This window comes from Dendrobium catenatum, unplaced genomic scaffold, assembly GCF_001605985.2.
Source record: "Dendrobium catenatum unplaced genomic scaffold, ASM160598v2 fragScaff_scaffold_262, whole genome shotgun sequence".
In the NCBI taxonomy this organism is placed as follows: domain Eukaryota; kingdom Viridiplantae; phylum Streptophyta; class Magnoliopsida; order Asparagales; family Orchidaceae; genus Dendrobium; species Dendrobium catenatum.
Window position 1 is genome coordinate 380,456 of NW_021318724.1, and position 19,802 is coordinate 400,257.

The 19,802-nt window shown below is 33.9% G+C and overlaps 2 protein-coding genes across 10 annotated transcripts in view; both read right to left on the minus strand.

The window, feature by feature from the left end:
* The window catches only part of LOC110115753, a 62,353-nt gene extending 53,115 nt beyond the window's left edge, over positions 1–9,238 (minus strand). For 5 of the 9 annotated variants that reach the window (XM_028693327.1, XM_020849105.2, XM_020849106.2 and 2 more), the window contains exons 1-3: positions 8,995–9,236; positions 8,192–8,654; positions 1,578–1,669 (exon numbers count right to left, since the gene is read on the minus strand). In XM_028693327.1, coding sequence (XP_028549160.1) covers positions 1,578–1,669; positions 8,192–8,654; positions 8,995–9,044 — 605 coding nt within the window. In that variant the 5' untranslated portion in view covers positions 9,045–9,236. Of the gene's footprint in view, positions 1–1,577; positions 1,670–8,191; positions 8,655–8,994 lie in introns of all 9 variants that reach the window. The other 4 variants (XM_028693326.1, XM_028693328.1, XM_020849110.2 and 1 more) reach the window with 2 other exon arrangements.
* Positions 9,239–16,684: 7,446 nt separating this feature from the next.
* On the minus strand, positions 16,685–17,170 carry LOC110115757 (uncharacterized mitochondrial protein AtMg00810-like). The gene has a single exon (XM_020849114.1). The coding sequence runs from the start codon at positions 17,168–17,170 to the stop codon at positions 16,685–16,687; it is 486 nt and encodes a 161-aa protein (XP_020704773.1).
* Between the last annotated feature and the right edge of the window lie 2,632 nt (positions 17,171–19,802).

Here is a 19,802-nt window from a genome sequence, read left to right on the forward strand (position 1 = left end):
TAACCATAAGAACTTGTGCCTATGAGAAAATTAGAACTAAATCATAAATTCCTTTCAAAATGAGCCTGAAATCTCTAGATAATATTTTATCTTCAACCAATTTTGTTTTCTAAAAAATTTACATGGAAAACATTAAACTCTCTCAACAAAGGTGGGGTGTGAATTTTTTAAGCCCACAACACAAGTAATTGAGAGAAAGTCAACATGGCATACTCTAATTTTGAAAATTCAGCTCACTTGTATTAATTATGAGACAATGCTCTTCGACTCGAGAAAGAAAACATGAATATTACAAAATAGTTCACCACAAACACAAAATATTTGGTAAGAATTGGATATCTTTTAGCCTAATGAATGGTGTGTAGATAGGCCTCAATAAAGATCTAGATGAAGTTTGTGGTAGAATCCTTAGGATTCATCCCCTTCCCAAAATTCAATAAACATTTGAAGAAGTTAAAAGGGAAGAAAGTAAGCGGAGATTACTACTTGGAGGAACCAAAAACAATCTCATAATTGAAGAAAATGGCCTTTGCCATAAAAAGCATGAAGTAAAACCCAAGACATGACTCAAGAAGTGGAAAGAGAAGTAATAGTAGGAATGAGCTTTGTAAAAAAAAATTTATTACACAAGAGAAAATTGTTAGAAACTTCATGGCAAGCCAGCAAATCGGATCAATCATAGAAATCATCATAAAGTTACACATTTTTTAAAGATGAGAAATGGCAAAAACATCGGCAACAAAAAGCAATTGGACCTTTTAAAAAATTTGCTCACTCTGGAAAAAAACTATAAAGTCCTCCCTTTTAAGCCAAAAAAAGAAAGTAATTTTTTTCTTGCTCTTAATTGTACTAAGGGAGACCAGGAATCTTGAATTATTACCTAGAGAGCTTCCAAATACATGATAGGTTATACTCGCCTATTCTCATCTCATACTTCCGATGACATGGAAGGTTTTCCTATACCACCAATACCTTCCTAGAGCTGTGATAGGAAACACTTGAATATTTCAAATAAATCCTATCAAGAGAGCAAAAATAGCGAGAAATCTCTACGATTCCAATGAAAAACCAATGAAAAACAGTAATTTTATTGCAAGAAAGTAAACTACGGAAGAAAATAACAAGATACAATTGAGAATATTACTAGAATTTCATAAACAAAATGCATTCTGCTATAGCTATCCAAACAAAGTACCAAAGAAATGGATTTCGATTACTTTAAATTTTGAATTTATCAGTATCTGTCCATTTGATAAGGTTTTCAAACACAGCAAATGTGATTCACAAAATACTTGTTCCCGCCATCCCATCATGCCCAACTTGAGTGTGTTTGCATTCAACATTCGTATCAGTATTCAACAACTAAACAACTGTTGAAATGGTATTTACGTACATTCCATGCATTTAGATATCACTAGATTAAAATTTATCCAGTAAGGAAAAATATGAAATCAGCATACGAGTTTTTACTGCTTTTTTTATATTTTAGAATTAAATGACTTAGGTTGTGTCAAATAAAAAGCCATAAAAATCTAGTTATAAAAGAAATGACAAGAATCAAAGGAAAATCTAAGGACCTTCTGTGGACAAAAAGATTGATATCTCTATCTCTTCCATCTCCTCGAGATGAAATTTCAATTGCCGCCTGCAATAGAGAGTGGACTGCAGCCTGGAAAATTTGAGAGATTAGAAAGTTGCTAATAAGGTGTATAAGTAATTCATATAGAATTTACAAGAGAAAAGTCCCATCAGTGTATGATTAAAAATTATAAATGCAGAAGGATGATAGAAAATTTATTTTTAGGTAAATTGCATAGAAACAGTTGAGTTTGTGATGTAAAACAAACATGCGAAGAGTTGCTTTGGGATTGTAACAATAAAGATTGAATTTGCGCATTGCTAATTAGTAACTCATGCTTCAATCAAGTTAAATTCTTAGAACTTTTCGTTTGAAGATTAGATAATGGTAAGCCGTTACAAGAGGTTAGTAATACAATTGCAATAATAACAAAAATTAAATAGTAGTACTAATAGCAAGTAATCAAGAATCCACAGTGTAACATCAAGACGTGATCACTTAGAGTTCATACTCACTCAATCACTCTTAGGCTTTAGTGGATGGTAGTTAAAAACAGGTTAAGGCTTAAGTAGTAGCAGAAAACATTAAAGAATATGACTTAAAAGGAAAGGAAAAAAATTTTATGAAATGAGAAAAAGTGCAATTAAGATTGTATACAAGAGGAAAGGAAGACAAAGTCTAGGATAACAAATTCCTAGCAATATGAGATACTCAAATAAGGTTATAAGAATTAGTAAATATTTTATTATTACACTTCATCTTTATTATGCTTATAACCACATGTATTTCAGCTTATTTTAGTTATTTTGTATGAACATGGACAAATATGTATGAAATTGTTTATGTAGAGAGTGATCTATATCGATGTTAATAATTTCGTCAACATAAAAGGATAATATTCATAAACTAATGAATGAGCAAAAGGACAGCAAAATGACATCTAAAGGACAGCTAAAACGCAACTAAAGCGCAGTTAAAGCTCAACTAAGGCACAATTAAAGCTCAACTAAGGCACAGTTAAAGCTCAACTAAGGCACAGTTAAAGCTCAACTAAAGCGCAGCTAAATGACAGCTAAATGGCAGCTAAAAGGTAGCAAAAGGGCAGCTAAAAGGCATCGAAAGGGCAGAAAAATGATAGCTAAAGGGCAATTAAAGCGCAACTATGTCATCAAAAGCATATGTCATCATGGCTAAAAAGGATAACTATATATGGGGGATAAGTTATATATGGGGGATAAGTTATATATGGGGGATAGGCCAGCACAAGTAAAGGTAAAAGATCTGACGAGGTAAACCTACACTCTCAATTCTAGAATTTGGAAAATTTGACTCAACTTTGAATAAGAGAATAGCTTCCATTCTAAAAGTTGAGAAGTTGGACCCAACCTTGAATTGGAAAATTGAAAAGGTACAAAAGCATATAAACATTATATGACTTGTTTAAAGGTGTTGAACAGTTTTGGCAAGATGAATAATACTGCTAAGCACTTTTAGGCTCAATCTGACATTTCAATGTGTGTTTTAACTATGTTAGTATTGTTAAGCATTTCTTAAATGTTTATTATTATTTCTTATAAATTGCTAGTGTATTTCATTGAGCTTAGCTCATTAGTAGTGGTTGTACTGCAAGAAAGGATGAGCCATTGGGACAATAAAAAGAGGTGACCGTTCTTTTGGTGTAAATACATTTTGGGTGTACAAAGATATCTAAAACAAGATTTGAATGCTAGATGTACAGACTTTTGGGTATGTGAGTGAATTTAAAAGTTTTAATAGAGCTATGCATTTACTTCAATTATATTTGATGTTCATTAAGAGACATTATATGCTTCCCATTATTAATAATGAAATTTGATATGTTGGAAAGTTATGAGAGTCTAAATAGATTTCTTTTACTCACTCAATTCTGAAAGTAGTGGCTCGGAATGAGTGTTAGTAAGAAGGATCCGGTTTAGATTTTTCTTCTCTGTTATACTACAGATTGACCGTTAAAGGATAGGCCAAACTGGCGTGTGACACCATCAAATCAGGATGAAGGGGGGAAGATATTCAGAAGACGGCCTTCAGGACGTACGAAGGGCACTACAAGTTATTGTTGATGTCATTTGGGCTCACAAACGCCCCTGCTACCTTCCAACCATTGATGAATAGGATGTTCAGGCCGTACGTCTAGAGGTTTGTCTTAATTTCTTTGATGACATACTTGTGTATAGCAGAACCGAAGAGGAGCACCTGGAGCATTTAAGGATGGTCTTTGGAGTTCTACAGGAGCATCAGATCAAAGCCAACCTGAAGAAATGCAGCCTCGCACAGACTAGTGTGTAGTACTTGGGACATGTATTATCTCAGGAGGGTGTGACAGCAGATCTAGCTAAAATATTAGTCATGCAGAGGTGGCCTCTACCTAAGAAATTGAAAGAGCTGAGGGGTTTCCTAGGATTGACGGGTTACTACCAGAGGTTTGTGAAGGGTACAACAACATAGCCTTGCCTTTGACAGAACAGTTAAAGACGGATAGCTTCTTGTAGGGAGAAGCGGCTACCCAGGCTTTTGAGAAACTTAAGAAGTCCATGACCACACAATACCCGCTTTGACTTTACCAGACTTCAATCAGACTTTTATGGTGGAGACAGATGCGTCTGGATATAGGTTGGGGGCAGTGTTGATGTAGAATTATAGACCCATAGTCTACTTCAGTCAGGTGTTATCAGCTAGAGCTAGACTGAAGTCTGTATATGAACAAGAATTGATCGTCAACGTGTTGGTTATTCAGAAGTGGCAACCATACCTGCTGGGAGCCTGGGATGACACTTCATCGTCAAGACAGATCAAATGAGCTTGAAATATATGTCGGAGCAAAGAATGGTGACAGAGGAACATCAGAGGTGGCTATCTAGATTATTGTGATACGATTTTGAGATCCAGTCCGACCAGGGTTGGAGAATAAGGCGGCTAATGCCTTATTTAGGTGTGGAGGAGAGCTCCAGGATATGACCATTTCAGTACCCTTAATGGTGGATTGGGGGGCTATCTAGGAAGAAAGCGTGCAGGATGAAGAGTTGAAGAAGATTCGGATGGATCTGCTGAAGGATAGGAGCAGCCACCCCAGGCTACACCCTCGAAGGGGAGAGGTTGTTGTACAATGGGAGGTTTGTGATGCCACAAACCTCCATCCATATTCCCCATCTATTGCAGGAGTTTCATGGGAGTGCAATTGGAGGTCACTCTGGAGTAGAAAATACATACATGAAACTTACTCTTGAATTATATTGGAAAGGAATGCGTAAGGATGTGCAGGAGATGGTGGAGAGGTGTGAAGTGTGTCAGAGAAACAAGTATATGGCTATGGCTCCAGGTGGGTTACTACAATCATTATCACTTCTAAAAAGAGTATGAGAGGAAGTATCCATGAATTTTATAGATGGCCTACCACGATCAGAGGGGTTTACAGTTATTATGGTGTTGGTTGATATGCTAAGTAAGTATGCATATTTCATTTCCTTACGATACCCCTACACCGCAGTGATAATGGCAACAGCGTTTATCAGGAGGAGATTAGACTACATGGGATTCCAGAGTCGATAGTGTATAATCAAAACAAAGTGTTCCTCGGCCAATTTTGGAGGAAGATGTTTAGGTTACAGGGCACTATTTTCAAGAGAAGCACCGCCTACCATCCTCAAACGGACGGGCAAACAAAGATAGTAAACAGGAGTTTGGAGACTTAAGGTGTTTTGTTTCTGAAATATCGATGTGGGAAAAAAGATTAGCATGGGCCGAGCATTGGTACAATACATCATACAATTCTACTTCCCAGATGACCCCTTTCAAAGTGAGTACTTGGGGGAAGGGGATAAGGTGTTAGAAGAGTTGAAGAAACATCTGTTGAAGGCACAACAAATCATGAAGAAACAAGCATATACACATAGGAGAGACATACAGGTTGAAGTGGGAGAGAAAGTGTTCTTAAAACTGTAAACTTACTGGCAAATGACAGTTGGAAATATGAGGATCGAGAAATTGGCCCTAAGGTACTTCGGCCCCTACGAGATTTTGCACAAGATCGAAGCAGTTGCATACCGTTTGAAGTTACCCCCATCCGCCGTCATACACCCAGTCTTCCATGTGTCCAAGTTGAGCAGAGCTCTAGAGGAGCATACAATTAGTGCGGGGTTACCAGCTACACTAACAGAGGAGTTGAAAGTGATCATAGAAACACTGGATCTGAGAGGGGTAAGATCATATAAAGATGGGAATAAAGAAGTGCTTATTAGATGGAGAGACCTGCCCGATTTCAATGCCACTTGGGAGCCCAATGAGAGGGTGAAAGATCAGTTCCCTTCATTTCACCTTGAGGACAATGTGAATCTTTGGGAGGGGGTAATGTTAGGCCGGCTCTAGGGCCAGTTGAACCGGTCCAACCTGGACCGATTCTTTGCTACAGGAGGAGGGGATGGAACCAAGGGGAAGAAAGAGAGAGAGAGAGAGAGAGAGAGAGAGGCTGGTTAGAGAGATGGGGCCCACAACTTAATTAAACGTGCTTTGGGAGGGAAATTTTGAATTAGGGATTGTTTAGGGAATTTGTCATTGTCCTCTTTGTTTTAATTAGTTTCCTTGGGAAGATTAGGGTTTCATCTTGAATTGGAAGAAAGATTTGAGATCTAGAGTTTGTTCTTTTGGGCTCTAGGCATTGCTAGAGATTTGGAGAATTTTTTCTTCCTCTCGAATTGAAGAAACTTGTATCTAGTGTTGTTTTCTTGTTCGTGGATTGAATAGAAGAAGTTTACTTGTGTTTTCTCTCCAATTTTCTGAAATTTCTGCATCGTAATTGTTGATTTCTCTCTGAAATCAGCAGATTTCTCGCTGTTTTCACCAATTATTGTTAGGTTTGCTTGCGAACTCAAGTATTTCCCCTTAGGGTTACTTGCGACTCAAGTATTTCCTATCAAATTCATGCTCAATCATTGACCTTGTATTGAATGTGAGACAGTTAGGGATCATAGATTGTTGATGAAGTATCTAAGCGGATGAAAAAAAATTCGGGTGATTTAGTAGTTCCTGGGTAAAAGTGTAAAACCGTATATTCCAATCGGAATGATTACTGTAATTTGAAAAATTATTCAGCTAGAGCTTTTTAACGCAAAATCACTTAGGAAACACGTGTAAGGTTCCAATTTGATCATCTGAGAATAAATTTCAATTTGGTTTACATTTTCCCCTAATTTTAAAACCTGATGGTGCATTTCGTACACAAGAAGGCAAGCACAGTTTGGAATATGCAAGTTACTTAAACTCAAACCTAACTGCTCTAAGCAATCAAACAACCAAGAATTACATGATAAAAATATATATGTTTCAAACATTTCATGAACCTATAGTCTGCTTTGTACTCAAACAATTCAGAATTGAAACTTTACAGAAACATGCTCGTATAGCATTATGATGCTGAAGCTTCCATGCCTTGTATGATTATAAAAATTCCAAACAGCAGCTTTGCTCTTAAAATTTAGCAAAAATGTTTCTTGTCCAAGTATTCAGCATAATCTTAGTGTTTAATATTTCAATTAAATGCTTTTTTAATCATGTAAATATCACAATATCTATTATAACTCTCCAAAACTTGATAAATTTCTCATTTAGACTTAAAATCCTACCTTTAAAGTTTTAATCTTCTTAAAAGCTAACTTCGCCGCCTTTTTTTTTTGTTTACAACAGTAAAAATCGTGATTATAGCACTCAAAAAATTTTCCTTCTAACTCTCATTTAGTAAATCTAGAAAAAAAAATTCTAAAAATCAGTAATGACTTCATCTTTGATTAAGGTCCTATTATCTTCACTCTTAATACTTACAAGATATTATTTGTCTGGCATAAGCAATTTAATCTCTCTCCTGCCACTCCTTGGTAAATACCCTATAATAAGGCATTAACAACTGAGCCTTGGGCTTAGTTTCAAAATATATTATTCTTTAAAAGCAATCTTTTTTTAACTTGTTCTGTCACCAATTTTTCTTATATTTAAAATCTTTTGCACAATCCTGGAACTAATTTGCCAAACTTCTTAACACAGCAAGTCTCATCTTGCATCAAATTTGATTTAACTTCAATGTTTCAATTGACTCTCTACTCAATCTATCTTGAAAGATTAACCTAAATTAACAACTCATCTTGTAAATGCTATCCTCTTATCCTATGGAAAGTTGGAAACCACGACTTTTGATTACTTCATTTATACTTCTGACATAAACATTTCATAATGACTACTTCATGTCGAGGGTTTAAGCCTTTTTACAATCTTTACAAAAAGTTCTTTTCTTTTTTTTTTAAACAAAATTAAAGTTTAATATTAAAATAGCTCCTTTAGAAAGTAGGTGCTCCTCTCGTATCTTCATTTATGTGTAAACTATTGCCAGGTACCGACTTCAAAAATCTCTTTGTAATTTAAATCTTCACTACTGCAAATTAAAGATATAGACTATTTTTCTCATCATTTGATTTAGTATGTACATCATAACTTCGTAAGAAACAGAAATTACGGTTATATGGTAATAAACAAGTAAAAAAACTTTTTAAAAAAATGCTTCGAGAAACTGGTAAACACACTTTTGCGAACCTGATAGGACAGTATTTTAATCCAAGCACTTTTGTCAACACCAAGCCATGTCTTCGAGAACCAAGGGGATTTTGATGATGAGGTATGTTCAAGAAAGGCCAACTCTATAGCCCGCGCTGCGTCGTGTAAGGCTTGCACTAGTACACTGCTAAGATTTTCACTTTGCAAAGAATGATCGGACTTAAATCTCATATCTTCTGTATCACTAGCAGGACTTTTTTGTGGGGTTCCATTAACTGCTACACTATCATCACTATAAGCTAATAAAGTAAATGGTGCAATCCATCTTTCTTTCCCTAAATAAGGCGAATATTTTCTGAATTCCAACCATCTATTTATGATGTTACGCTTCTCAAGTTCTGATGAGTAATGCCTCAAGTTAAGGCTCCTCCTTAAACCATTGTGATAGGACATCCAATATTTTGGACCTATGGCTTTGCGTGACAAATAAGTTTCCGACATTCTGCAAAACAAACACATTGAATGAGAAAGATGCAATAACCGTAATCTCATTATTATGTGAGTAGGAAAAACCGGATACATAAAATTCATCAGGTTCTCCCAGAGCAACTAATATCACTGTTGATATAGGGATGAAAATAGAACTCCGAATATCCAAATTCACCCGATCAAAGACTAGTACATAACCAGAAATTATCAATTCCAAATGCCCCATTGCTACGCATAAACTTAACTGATATTACCTCAATCAGATTAAGGTCACAAGCCATCAAGCGATTACAGACAAAAATATTCAAAAAAACAGTAAAGAAGACCAAGGACATTGAATTGAAGTGATCTACCCGCTGATCCCTGTTACCGTCCCCCAGGACGCGGCGGTCGCCGCCTCCATTGTACCTCAGTTATGCCTCTGAAGAATTTCCTAAATGAAGGATTTGCCAAAAGAGAAGCGATTCAACTGCGATAAACTTGTCATGACGTCCTCTTGGATTCTTGAGTAACTGTACTGAGAAAAAAAAATGCAGCAGATAACATCGAAGCGAGAGAAGGGAAACCGAGTCGCGTGTCAGAACGAAGAAATGACAGCCGGCATCGGTAGAGTCGCTGTCTAATTATAATGGGATATTTACGCAAATATATATTGTCATAAATTAAAATAAATAAATCATTTTCTCCAAAATAAAAAAAAATAAAAAAAAAATATCGTGATTCTGATATTTTGATAATTATATAGAAATATCATATTTATGTCTTTTAATTTTATTTTCATTCATAAACTTTTGGCTCTGTTTTAAGAAAAATTTTGTTATCTCATATAATTCATAATGGTTTTCCTAATTAACCTTTTTGTCAGGTGGATAAAAGCATGTATTCAGATGTGAACTTCTCTATAGTCATCAATGGGGCCTTGGAGGGCTATTTACCTTCGACTGCTGGGCTTAGACAAGATTGTCCACTTAGTCCATATTTTTTTTGTCTGGTTATGGACGCCTTCTCAAATCTTCTTGAGGAGAGAGGTTTTAAAGGTATCTCTACAGATAATTATACTCTTTCACATCTCTTTTATACGGATGATGTGTTGGTTTTTGGGGAAGCTAGTTTAGAGAACTGGCACAAGCTAGCTAGTATTCTTAGAGATTTTGCTAACGCTTTTGGCTACATATAAATTTTGATAAATGCTCTATCATGTTTCCTAAGAATCAGAGGAACCAAGAAGATATATGTCAAGCTCTCTCTCTATACATAACATAAGCTCAAAGATTACATATCTTGGTATTCCATTATCCTTCTACAGGCACAAAGTAGAAGACTTCCTGCCTCTTATGGACATTATTTTGATACAAGCTCAAATTTTGATAAATGCTCGATCATCTATCTAAACCTTTGTTGAGATCTTACATTAAGGATTTGCACTAGAACTTTCCTGTTAATGCTCCTCTACAGCTGAGTAGTATTGTTGGTAGCATTCCTATCATTGATAGTGTAGGTCCCTGTCTACTTTGGAATAATCAGAACAATGTTAAATTTAGGGGCTTTATTGAGGAATTTTACAAAGATCTGCCTCCCTACACTTGGTACAAGATGGTTTGGCACAAAAAACATATCCTGAAACACTTTGTTTATGTTTGGCTTGCTTTAGTCGGAGGCTTGAAAACTGCATATGCTTTGCACATTAGAAATATACATATCCCAGTCACAAGCAGTTTATGCCACTCAAATTCTGAAAGTGTTAATCACTTGTTCTTTGAATGTTCATTCTCATTTTCTATTATGGTTGGTCTCATTTTTGAGACGAGAGCTTTTCTTCTTATGCCTTAGGTGCTGCATCTTTTACAATGGCTGGAATATGATTTATTTGAGTCACCCTCTGTTAAAAACTTTTACATGCTGATAATTTTGCTACACTATATATCAAATTTGGAAATAATAGAAATAATCAGATATTTGGGGTTGTTATTCATAACAGCTCTTCCTTGTTGATCAGTATTAAAAGAGTGGTATATGGTAAAGTTTTAAAGTGGAAAAACTCGATCAATCTGATGGAAAAGCTTTGTGATGGCAGGCGTTTCTATGCACTCGGTTCTCTGTCCCTTTAATTCGACTGCTTGATATGTTAGCCTGGACGATGATGAAGTTTCATATGTTGGTTTATGATAGCCTGACCCCTTGGATGATATTCGGGCAACCGGGGGTTAGTAACTGTCTATGATTTCGATCTAAATCCCAAGTCCTGACTTTATTGTTTTGGAGCCCTATTTTGGCATATTTGACGTGCGATATTTTTGTTGATGCAACATCTAATGAGCTCTTCTGAGCTTTTACCCATTTTTTGCTGGGCTTATTTTGTCTTTTTTACAAATTTGTAATCTCTTGTTAATAATATACGGGCTTTGCCCAAATTTAAAAAAAAAAAAACAACACATTCTTGTAATTAGGTTGAGTTACTTGAGAATATCATTAAACTTTTTATATAAAATTAGCACAAAGAATTTTTTATAGATAATAATATTATTTAAATATGAAAATACTACTAATTTATTAGATTTCATTCACAATGATTTATTAAAATATTAATTTAATTATAACATGTTCAAATAGATAAATTTATCTGTTTATTTAAAATGTTTAGTAACAATTATTTAAAGAATGACTATTTTGATGTTGCAAATGCACCTAAATATTCATTAATTGTGTTTTAGAAAGTTAACTTAGTATGACTTAAATGCATATAATTAGAAAATTATTAATTTAGTTGATTTTAGACAAATATGCTAAAAGTTTTTTATACAAAAATTACCCCTCTTATATTTACAAACTATTTATTAAAGTTCATCATGAGTTAAATTGATTGGAAACTAATTCATTTTGAACATTCATCCCAAAGTGGTTCAACCTAGTTCAAACCAAGGTTTGAACTTTTGTTCAAACCCTATTATTCAACCCTATGCATGTCTTCTGATGCCTTCCCCAACAAGCTTTGTTGCATGCCACTGGTTCCGCAATGCCTTCCCAGGTGAGATCTATACCTAAGGTCTCTTATCTTATACATAATTAGTCTCGTTGTTGGCTTCCATGATGAACCCATCACATGCCACCGATCCAACAATGTGTCCCTAATGAGGTCTATTGGCAGAATTCCGACGGTGGTCGAGGAGCCCTCTCTCAAGAGAAATGAGGGATCTATTTATAGATTTCTGGAGTGGCATAGCCCGTAAATAGGTGAGAGATCAGGGGTAAATGGGGAGTGGTTGGATGGACGGCCGATATTGAATCCCTTGGTCGTGGACCGTTCGTCAGATATTTGAAGTTCTTAATGATATTGGAATTCGGCAATCTTAGGCTCGTTGGATTCTTCTCGTCGAGATGCTCGATTCGATTATAAGCGTGTCATATTTGGAAACTGATTGGTAATCCAAATTATGGATTGAACCTTTCAAATGTGCTTCGGCCTTCGATTCAGACACATTTGGGCTCGGATTGAGCTGAATTTGGTGTCGTTGGGTTCGTATTTCTGAGAACGATCATGCTCGACTGTTAAGTTTGCTGAAATCAGAGTTCAGCATGATCCCAGGATTAATTTTGAAGTTTTTTTTTAACTTGATTGTTGAGATTGTGCCTGATCAAAGATAATTTTTCAGTGAATATATCAATATCATAATTTATGATCTCTTGAATTTTAATTTCATTTATAACTAATCATCACTGAAGAAAATGACACATTCTTGTAATAGGTTGAGTTACCTGTTGAGAAGATCATGAAAACTTTTTCTTTATAAGATTTAGCACTAAAAATATTTTTATATAATATTATTATTTAAATTTGGAAAACCACAAACTATTTATTCGATATTCATTCCATTGATTTATTAATTATTATTAATTTAATATAACATATTCAAATATATAAATTTATCATTTATTTAAAAAGTTTAGTTACACAATTAATTTAATAGACATGATATCATTTGATGTCGCAAATGTACATAAATAGTTTCATTGCTGTTTGGGAAGTTAAAATTAATATGACTCTATACTGTATATAATTTAGATAAATATAAACTTGGTTTATTTTTTAGACAAATAATGACCTAAAAGTTTTTTTATACAAAAAATTATCCCTACTTATATTTACAGAACTACTTATTAAAGTTCATTCATGAAGTTAAATTAAATGGAAACTAATTCATTTGAACATTCATCCCCAAGTGGCTTCAACCTATAGGTTTTTTTTTTCGGGAACCAAGGTTTGAACTATTTGTTTCAATCCTATTATTTAGGGGCTGCAACGCGAACCAACGTTTGACGAGCTATTCGTTGTTCTCGGTCGATTAGAAGCTCTGTTTGTGATCGTTAATTAACTAAACAAACAAAACTTTAACAATATTTTTAACATACTCCCGATTATTAAATAAACAACTCTGAACACTAATGCCGTTCAGCCTTTATGTTCGCGAACAACATATTTTGAACGTTCGGTGAACACAGCTCGAATCTAAGTGATAAGAAGCTCAAAAAAAGCTCGATTCGTGTTCCATTTTGAACCGTGAATAAGCTCGATAAAAATAATTAATAGTTGACAATAAAATTAATAAATATAAATAATCATTGTATTTGTTACATAAATAATTGCTTTTATTATAAATATGTTTGTTCATAGATATGTTCATGAACGTGTTTGTTTGATAGTTAAAAAAAATCGTTAAATATGTTTGCGAACAAGCTCGATAAGCATTAAACGAACGAACATGAACTGAACATGAGCCGTACATGAACACTGATAAATTTAAATGAACCAAATATGAACACAAATAATAAAGCTCGAACAAACATGAATCAAACTTGAACAAGCTGATATTAAATGAACACAAACATGAACACTCACATACTCGGCTCGGCTCGGTTCGTTTGCAGCCCTACTATTATTCTACCCTACGCTTGACTTCTGATGACTTCCCCAACAAGCTTTGTTGCATGCCACTGGTTCCGCAATGCCTTCCGAGGTGAGATCTATACCTAAGGTCTCTTCTCTCATACATAATTAGTCTCATTGTTGCCTTCCTCGATGAACCCATCACATGCCACCGATCCAGCAATGTGTCCCTAATGAGGTCTATTGGTAAAATCATCTTCTTCTCACATATAGCCAATCTCATCATTGCCTTCACTAGTAAGCTCTGGCGCACAACGCCAATTCTATCTTGCTTGACTGGCGAGATTCATTAGCGAACTCATCCTTTACTTCTATGCAATAAGTCCTATCATTGCCTTCCCTAGCAAGCTTCATAATATAGGATAAGGCAATTTATCGGAGATCAACTTTAAGGCATAGTTCTAAAAAAATGAATATTTGCCTAATTATATATATTATGATATATATGCGCATCTAAAGTAAATTTTCCTTCCAGCTTGTTATAAAACAGTTTGGGCTATTTTAAAAATAAAAATTTACTTTTTAACATTTGATAAATTTGAATGTGATCAATGGAATTCTAATTAATTAATGTAAAATATATCAACTTGTACACAATCAACAAATAAAAATTCTAATAATGGTTTATGTCAAAGTTGAAATCAATTTATAAAACAAAATAAAACTATGTCGACCTATTTGATTTTGAATTGTAACATAGTATAAGGTTTTATTTGGGATAACTTTCTTATTGATTTATAAAGCAATTTTTTTATTAAAAAAAATTCTAATTCAAAAATTTTATACTAGAAAATTATTTTAAAAAATAATAAGATAGTTGTTCCAAACGAAACCTAGTTGTTCCAAACAAAACCAAAGTTAATTTTTCTGCTTGATTTATCTTGGTGAACGATAAGGTTCTTATTTCATCTATAACCTTATGAGCACCTTCAAAAAGTTTTAAAGATTGTTTATCCCTTCATTAATTTGTGAGTTGAAGACTCCGTGCACTTTTCATGATAGGAATACTTCAATAAAAAAGTTTTGTATTTGAGCATTCTAAAAAATATATATAAAAAAACATGGATTTTAAAATTTTAAAATTTAATTTAAGATGAATATAATACATGATTAATTAATTTGAATTAATATTATATTGATTTAAAAATACAAAATTTTAAAATAATTCTAATTAAAGTTTTCGTCAGAATATTCTAATTCAATTTTTTTTTTCAATTCTAACTCTTAGCCAATATAGCATATTAATATGGATGCAGTGAGCTTATCTAAAAATACTTCTCCGACAACAACTTCAAACATATTACTACTCTATGATATGCGTGCTTGAGAATTGCCCAACAAATTGCTTCATGTGTTGTTTTAGGTTTTGTTTGTTCTAAAAGTAATTTTTACTGCAAAAATTTATTAATCCAAAAAATTTTTGAACTAAAAAATTATTTTAAAAAACAGTAAAAAAGATGTCCCTACGTTTGGGACAACTTTTGCCCACTGCTTTCTTGTTGTTTACAAAGACAATTTGTGCTAAGAAACTATTATAGAAAATAATAAAAAATATTTCAAATGAAATATAGTATATCAACTTCCTACTTCTATGAAAACTATGCTACTAATGCTTTTATTAATATTAATATTTCATTATGCAGTCTTAGGCTTTGTTTGGGACGGTTTTCTTCCTGCTTCTTAAAATAGCTTTTTAGTACCAAAAAAAAATTTATACTAGAAAACTGCTTTAAGATGCATTAAAAAAACAGTCTCAAATGAAGCCTTAATGACCTTCAAGACAGCTATTAATGCTTGTTAGTTTGATTATATTTATGCATAGCTTTGGATAGCCACATTATGCTCTGAACAGATAATTTAATAAACAAAATTGAGCTTCTATTTGCAAAGGCACGACCGCACGATCATCTCCCCCCATATACAAATATCAGTGACTTCAAGATAATTTTATAAAAGAAGATAGTAATGTGAAACTTAGTGCTGTACAAAGTCAGCAACGCCGAAGGCTCTCTGAGTGAATAGTCTCAATAATCATTTTTCGTAATGTGAAGTCAAGCAATGCCAGAAAAGAAGAAATGCAAAAATATTTACAGTGTATTCAATATAGATTTTGTTTGAGACGATTTTTTTACTGTTTCTTAAAGTAATTTTATTGCGTAAAAATTTTAATTTTTGTACTAAAAAGTCATTTTAAGAAACAGTAAAAAAACCATCCCTGGGACGACTTTCTTACTGCTTCTTAAAGCAATTTTTAGTACAAATATTTTATTTTTTATATTATAAAACTACTTTAAAAAGCAGTAAGAAAGCCGTCCCAAAAGAAGCCATAATTTTATTTATAAAACTAATGGTTAAGATTCAATATAATTTACATGGGCAAGATTTAATATGATTTATGTGAATAAAAAATTGTTAGCAGGAATGAAGCAAGATGAAAGATAAAAAATAAAGGGCCTAAATTTATATATTTAGGGCAAGATTAAATATGATTTACGTAAATAAAAAATTGTTAGCATGAATACAAAGGCTTCGAAGATGAAATGTAAAAATAATGTAGTTATAAGTTAAAAATTGAAGGGCCTAAATTTATAATTTTAAATGAAAGTGGGCAAGTTTTAATATTATTTATTTACCTAAAGTTTTTTTTAGCATGAATACGATCGTTTAGAAGATGAAAGGTCAAAAATAAAATAGTTATAAGATAAAGAATGAAGGGCCTAAATTTATATTATTATGGCAAGATTTAATATGATTTATGTGAAAATTATTAGCATTAATACGAAGGCTAAGAAGATGAAAGATCTAAATTTATATTTTAGATCAAAGTGGATGTGATTTAATATGATTTATGTTGATAAATCAAGAAGCTCAGAACAGAGAAAAGGAAAGTGAAATCTTTATATTATTTCTAAAAGTATTACAAGTAGTCTTATATATAGAAAACTGATAACCCGTGGACGGTCAGGATTAAATGCATCCTAACCGTCTAATACAATATATCTAATATCCCCCCTCAAGCTAACCATGTATGGTTAGCTTGTTTCTAAGAAATAAAAATCTAGAAGTAGATAAAGCCTTGGTAAACACGTCCGCAGGCTGATCTATAGACGCGATGTGATGAACGGTGATATGCCCATTCTTGATGTAATCCCGAATAAAATGGTAGTCCACCTCAATGTGTTTTGTTCGGGCATGAAGACTGAGTTATTTGCAAGAGCCAATGCTGAAACATTGTCGCAATATAGAGGTGTTGGCGTCGGACATGGAATTTGAAAATCTAATAACAACCTTCGAAGCCACATGATGTCACTAGCTGTAGAGGCAAGAGCTCGATACTCGGCTTCCGTCGAGGAGCGAGCAACCGTAGGTTGCTTCTTAACGGACCAAGAAAGAAGATTATCACCCAAAAATTCACAAAAGCCAGAGATTGAACGTCGGTCATTGGGATTGGCAGCCCAATCAGAGTTGGCGAAAGCTTGCAGTTGAAATGTAGATGGACGAATAGGCAGTGAGAATTCTGTCGTGCCCTTGAGATAGCGAAAGACTCGTTTGAGAGGCTGATGATGAACCTGATATGGCTTGTGCATTTGCTGACATAAGTAATTGACTGCAAACATAATGTCCGGGCGAGTGATCATAATATACTGTAAAGAGCCAACCAATTGTTTGTAATCAGTGGGTTTATCGAAAAGTTTGAATTTTTCAGAAATAATAGGCAGTTTTGACGGTAAAGGACTAGTAACCGGTTTGCATTGAGACATACCATTTTTAAAGGAAATTTTAAGGACTTAGCAGATGTCGGAAGTTAGATGAGAGCTGGCACCGAAAACAAGAAACCATTCCGCCGGCGGTGGATCTTCATGTGCCAAGAAAGCTTGAGGAGGTCCAGGTTGGTATTCAAGATTTGTACGATGCCAACAGTGAGCTGCAGAATGGCCAAATTTGCCACAAATCTGACAGTCCACCGGCGTGGAGTTACGACGAGTACCTCTGGGTGTCGAATTTTGAGATCGCATCCCGCGTTGATTTGAATAACGACCTCGCGATCGTCCGCGACCACGGCCTCGAGAAGCCGTAAGAGCAAACGAACTGTCTGTAGTAGTTTGATCAGTATTATCGGGACGAGCATCAACTGCTAAATTTGTCTCTTCACTGCATAACAAGGCGTACAGATCATCAAGACTAATCGGATGCAGTTTTGTCCGAATTGATGTCTTGAAGGCATTGTATGAAGAAGGAAGACCGTTAAGTGTGTATAGGATGATATATTCAGGTTCGATGGTTGATCCAGCAGCTGAAATAGCATCGACACGCTGTTTGATTTCTGAGAGGTATTGAACCATTGAGCGATCCTTCATATGGAGTTGATGAAGTTCGTTTTTAAGTTGCATAATACGAGATCTATTCGCCGATTGAATTCGTCGTTCTAACGTAAACCAGATGTCCAAGCAAGAATCAAGATTGATGACATACGGTAAGATAGAGGCAGAAATAGTCGAAAACAGGGCAGATGTCAGATTTTGGTCGATAAGCTGCCAAGAAGTGTACTGAGGGTTGCTGATGACTACATTGTCCGTATTTAGGCTTTGTTTAGGAGGTTTAGGATTAGATCCATCAAGATAACCAAATAAGTTATTGACATAAAAGAGTTTTGTGATTTGAGAACGCTATATAGGATAGTTGTCGGTGGTAAGGGAGGTATTCAAAACGGTTTTGACATTGGACATCAGAAATTTTAAGGACGTCGGGATGGAGATATCGGTGGTAGGTTGAGACATCGGAGGAATAGAGGAAGTAGACGAGCTTTCTTGAGAAGCCATAGGAAGAAGATAGATCGGAAAAAAAAAATTACCTGGTGAGCTCTGATACCATGTTGATAAATCAAGAAGCTCAGAACAGAGAAAAGGAAAGTGAAATCTTTATATTATTTCTAAAAGTATTACAAGTAGTCCTATATATAGAAAACTGATAACCCGTGGACGATCAGGATTAAATGCATCCTAACTGTCTAATACATTATATCTAATAATTTATGTAAATAAAAAATTGTTAGCATGAATACAAAGGCTTAGAAGATGAAAGGTAAAAAATAATATAGTTATAAGATAAAAAATGAAAGGCCTAAATTTATATTTTTAAATAAAAAATGAATACTTCATCTCATGGCTAAGATTTAAAATAATAAGAGATAAATGCATGGCTATAATTTTATATTGGAAGAATCACAAGCCACTTCATAAAAGTCAAAATTGAATAGTTCATTTCAAGAAGTTTGAATGGTTGAGATTTAAATTAATAAGAGCTAAATGAATGGCTATGATTTTACTTTGGAAGAATCACATGCCACTTTTATAATAGTCAAAATTGAATACTTCATTTCAAGAAGTTTGAATGATTGAGATTTAAATTAATAAGAGCTAAATGAATGACTATGATTTTATGTTGGAAGAATCACAAGCCAATTTTATTATAGTAGTATGGTATGTATATTTTTATGTTTCATATATAATGATTGATATAACATTGTTTGATATCATAATAATATTTAAGTATTTATTATAAATATTTAATATATTGTGTCATGTGTTGTGATATGAATATAAGTGATATTAAATTTTTATGGGAGATGTTGCAAAATATGAATAAAAAGTTATAGGTTCTTAACAAAATATTTACTCGAAGTTGATACATATAAAAAGATAAAAATTGTGTTCCTTTTACAGATAAAACCATCGTTATTTATCTACCAAAACTTTGCATAAAATTTTTAGCTAAAAATCAATTGTTTTACCCTTGAATATTTGCCTTAGTTATAATCCTTTAAGTGGCCATAAATCTCACAAGGTTTCCCTTTAATGGGACATGCCAATTCTTAGAAGATCATGGATGTTTTCAAGTTAATATGTTGACTCGCTATATTTTTTATTTATAGTCCGACGGTTGTGATTTGCTATGTAAAAGTGCAACTGCAAAACGGTGAGGTGGAGGCACATAGTGCAGAAGCAGCAGCTGGATAGAGCAATGATAATTGCTTTTCAGTTCGGCTTATCAGTATTCAACTTTCTTATTATTGTCTCATAGTCGATTGCCCTTACTTTAAAGGAAAATATCTCTCTTTATTATTCCTCAATCATCTGTACAACTATTCTATGCCAATGATAGAGGCCTTCAAACACCCTTATATATTTGCATGAACTTCTCAATGAATTCACCAATGCT

Excerpts from the sequence above, each read along its gene's own strand:
- LOC110115757 (XM_020849114.1), bottom strand. The coding sequence starts at position 17,170 with ATGCACAAGCCATATCAGGTTCATCATCAGCCTCTCAAACGAGTCTTT.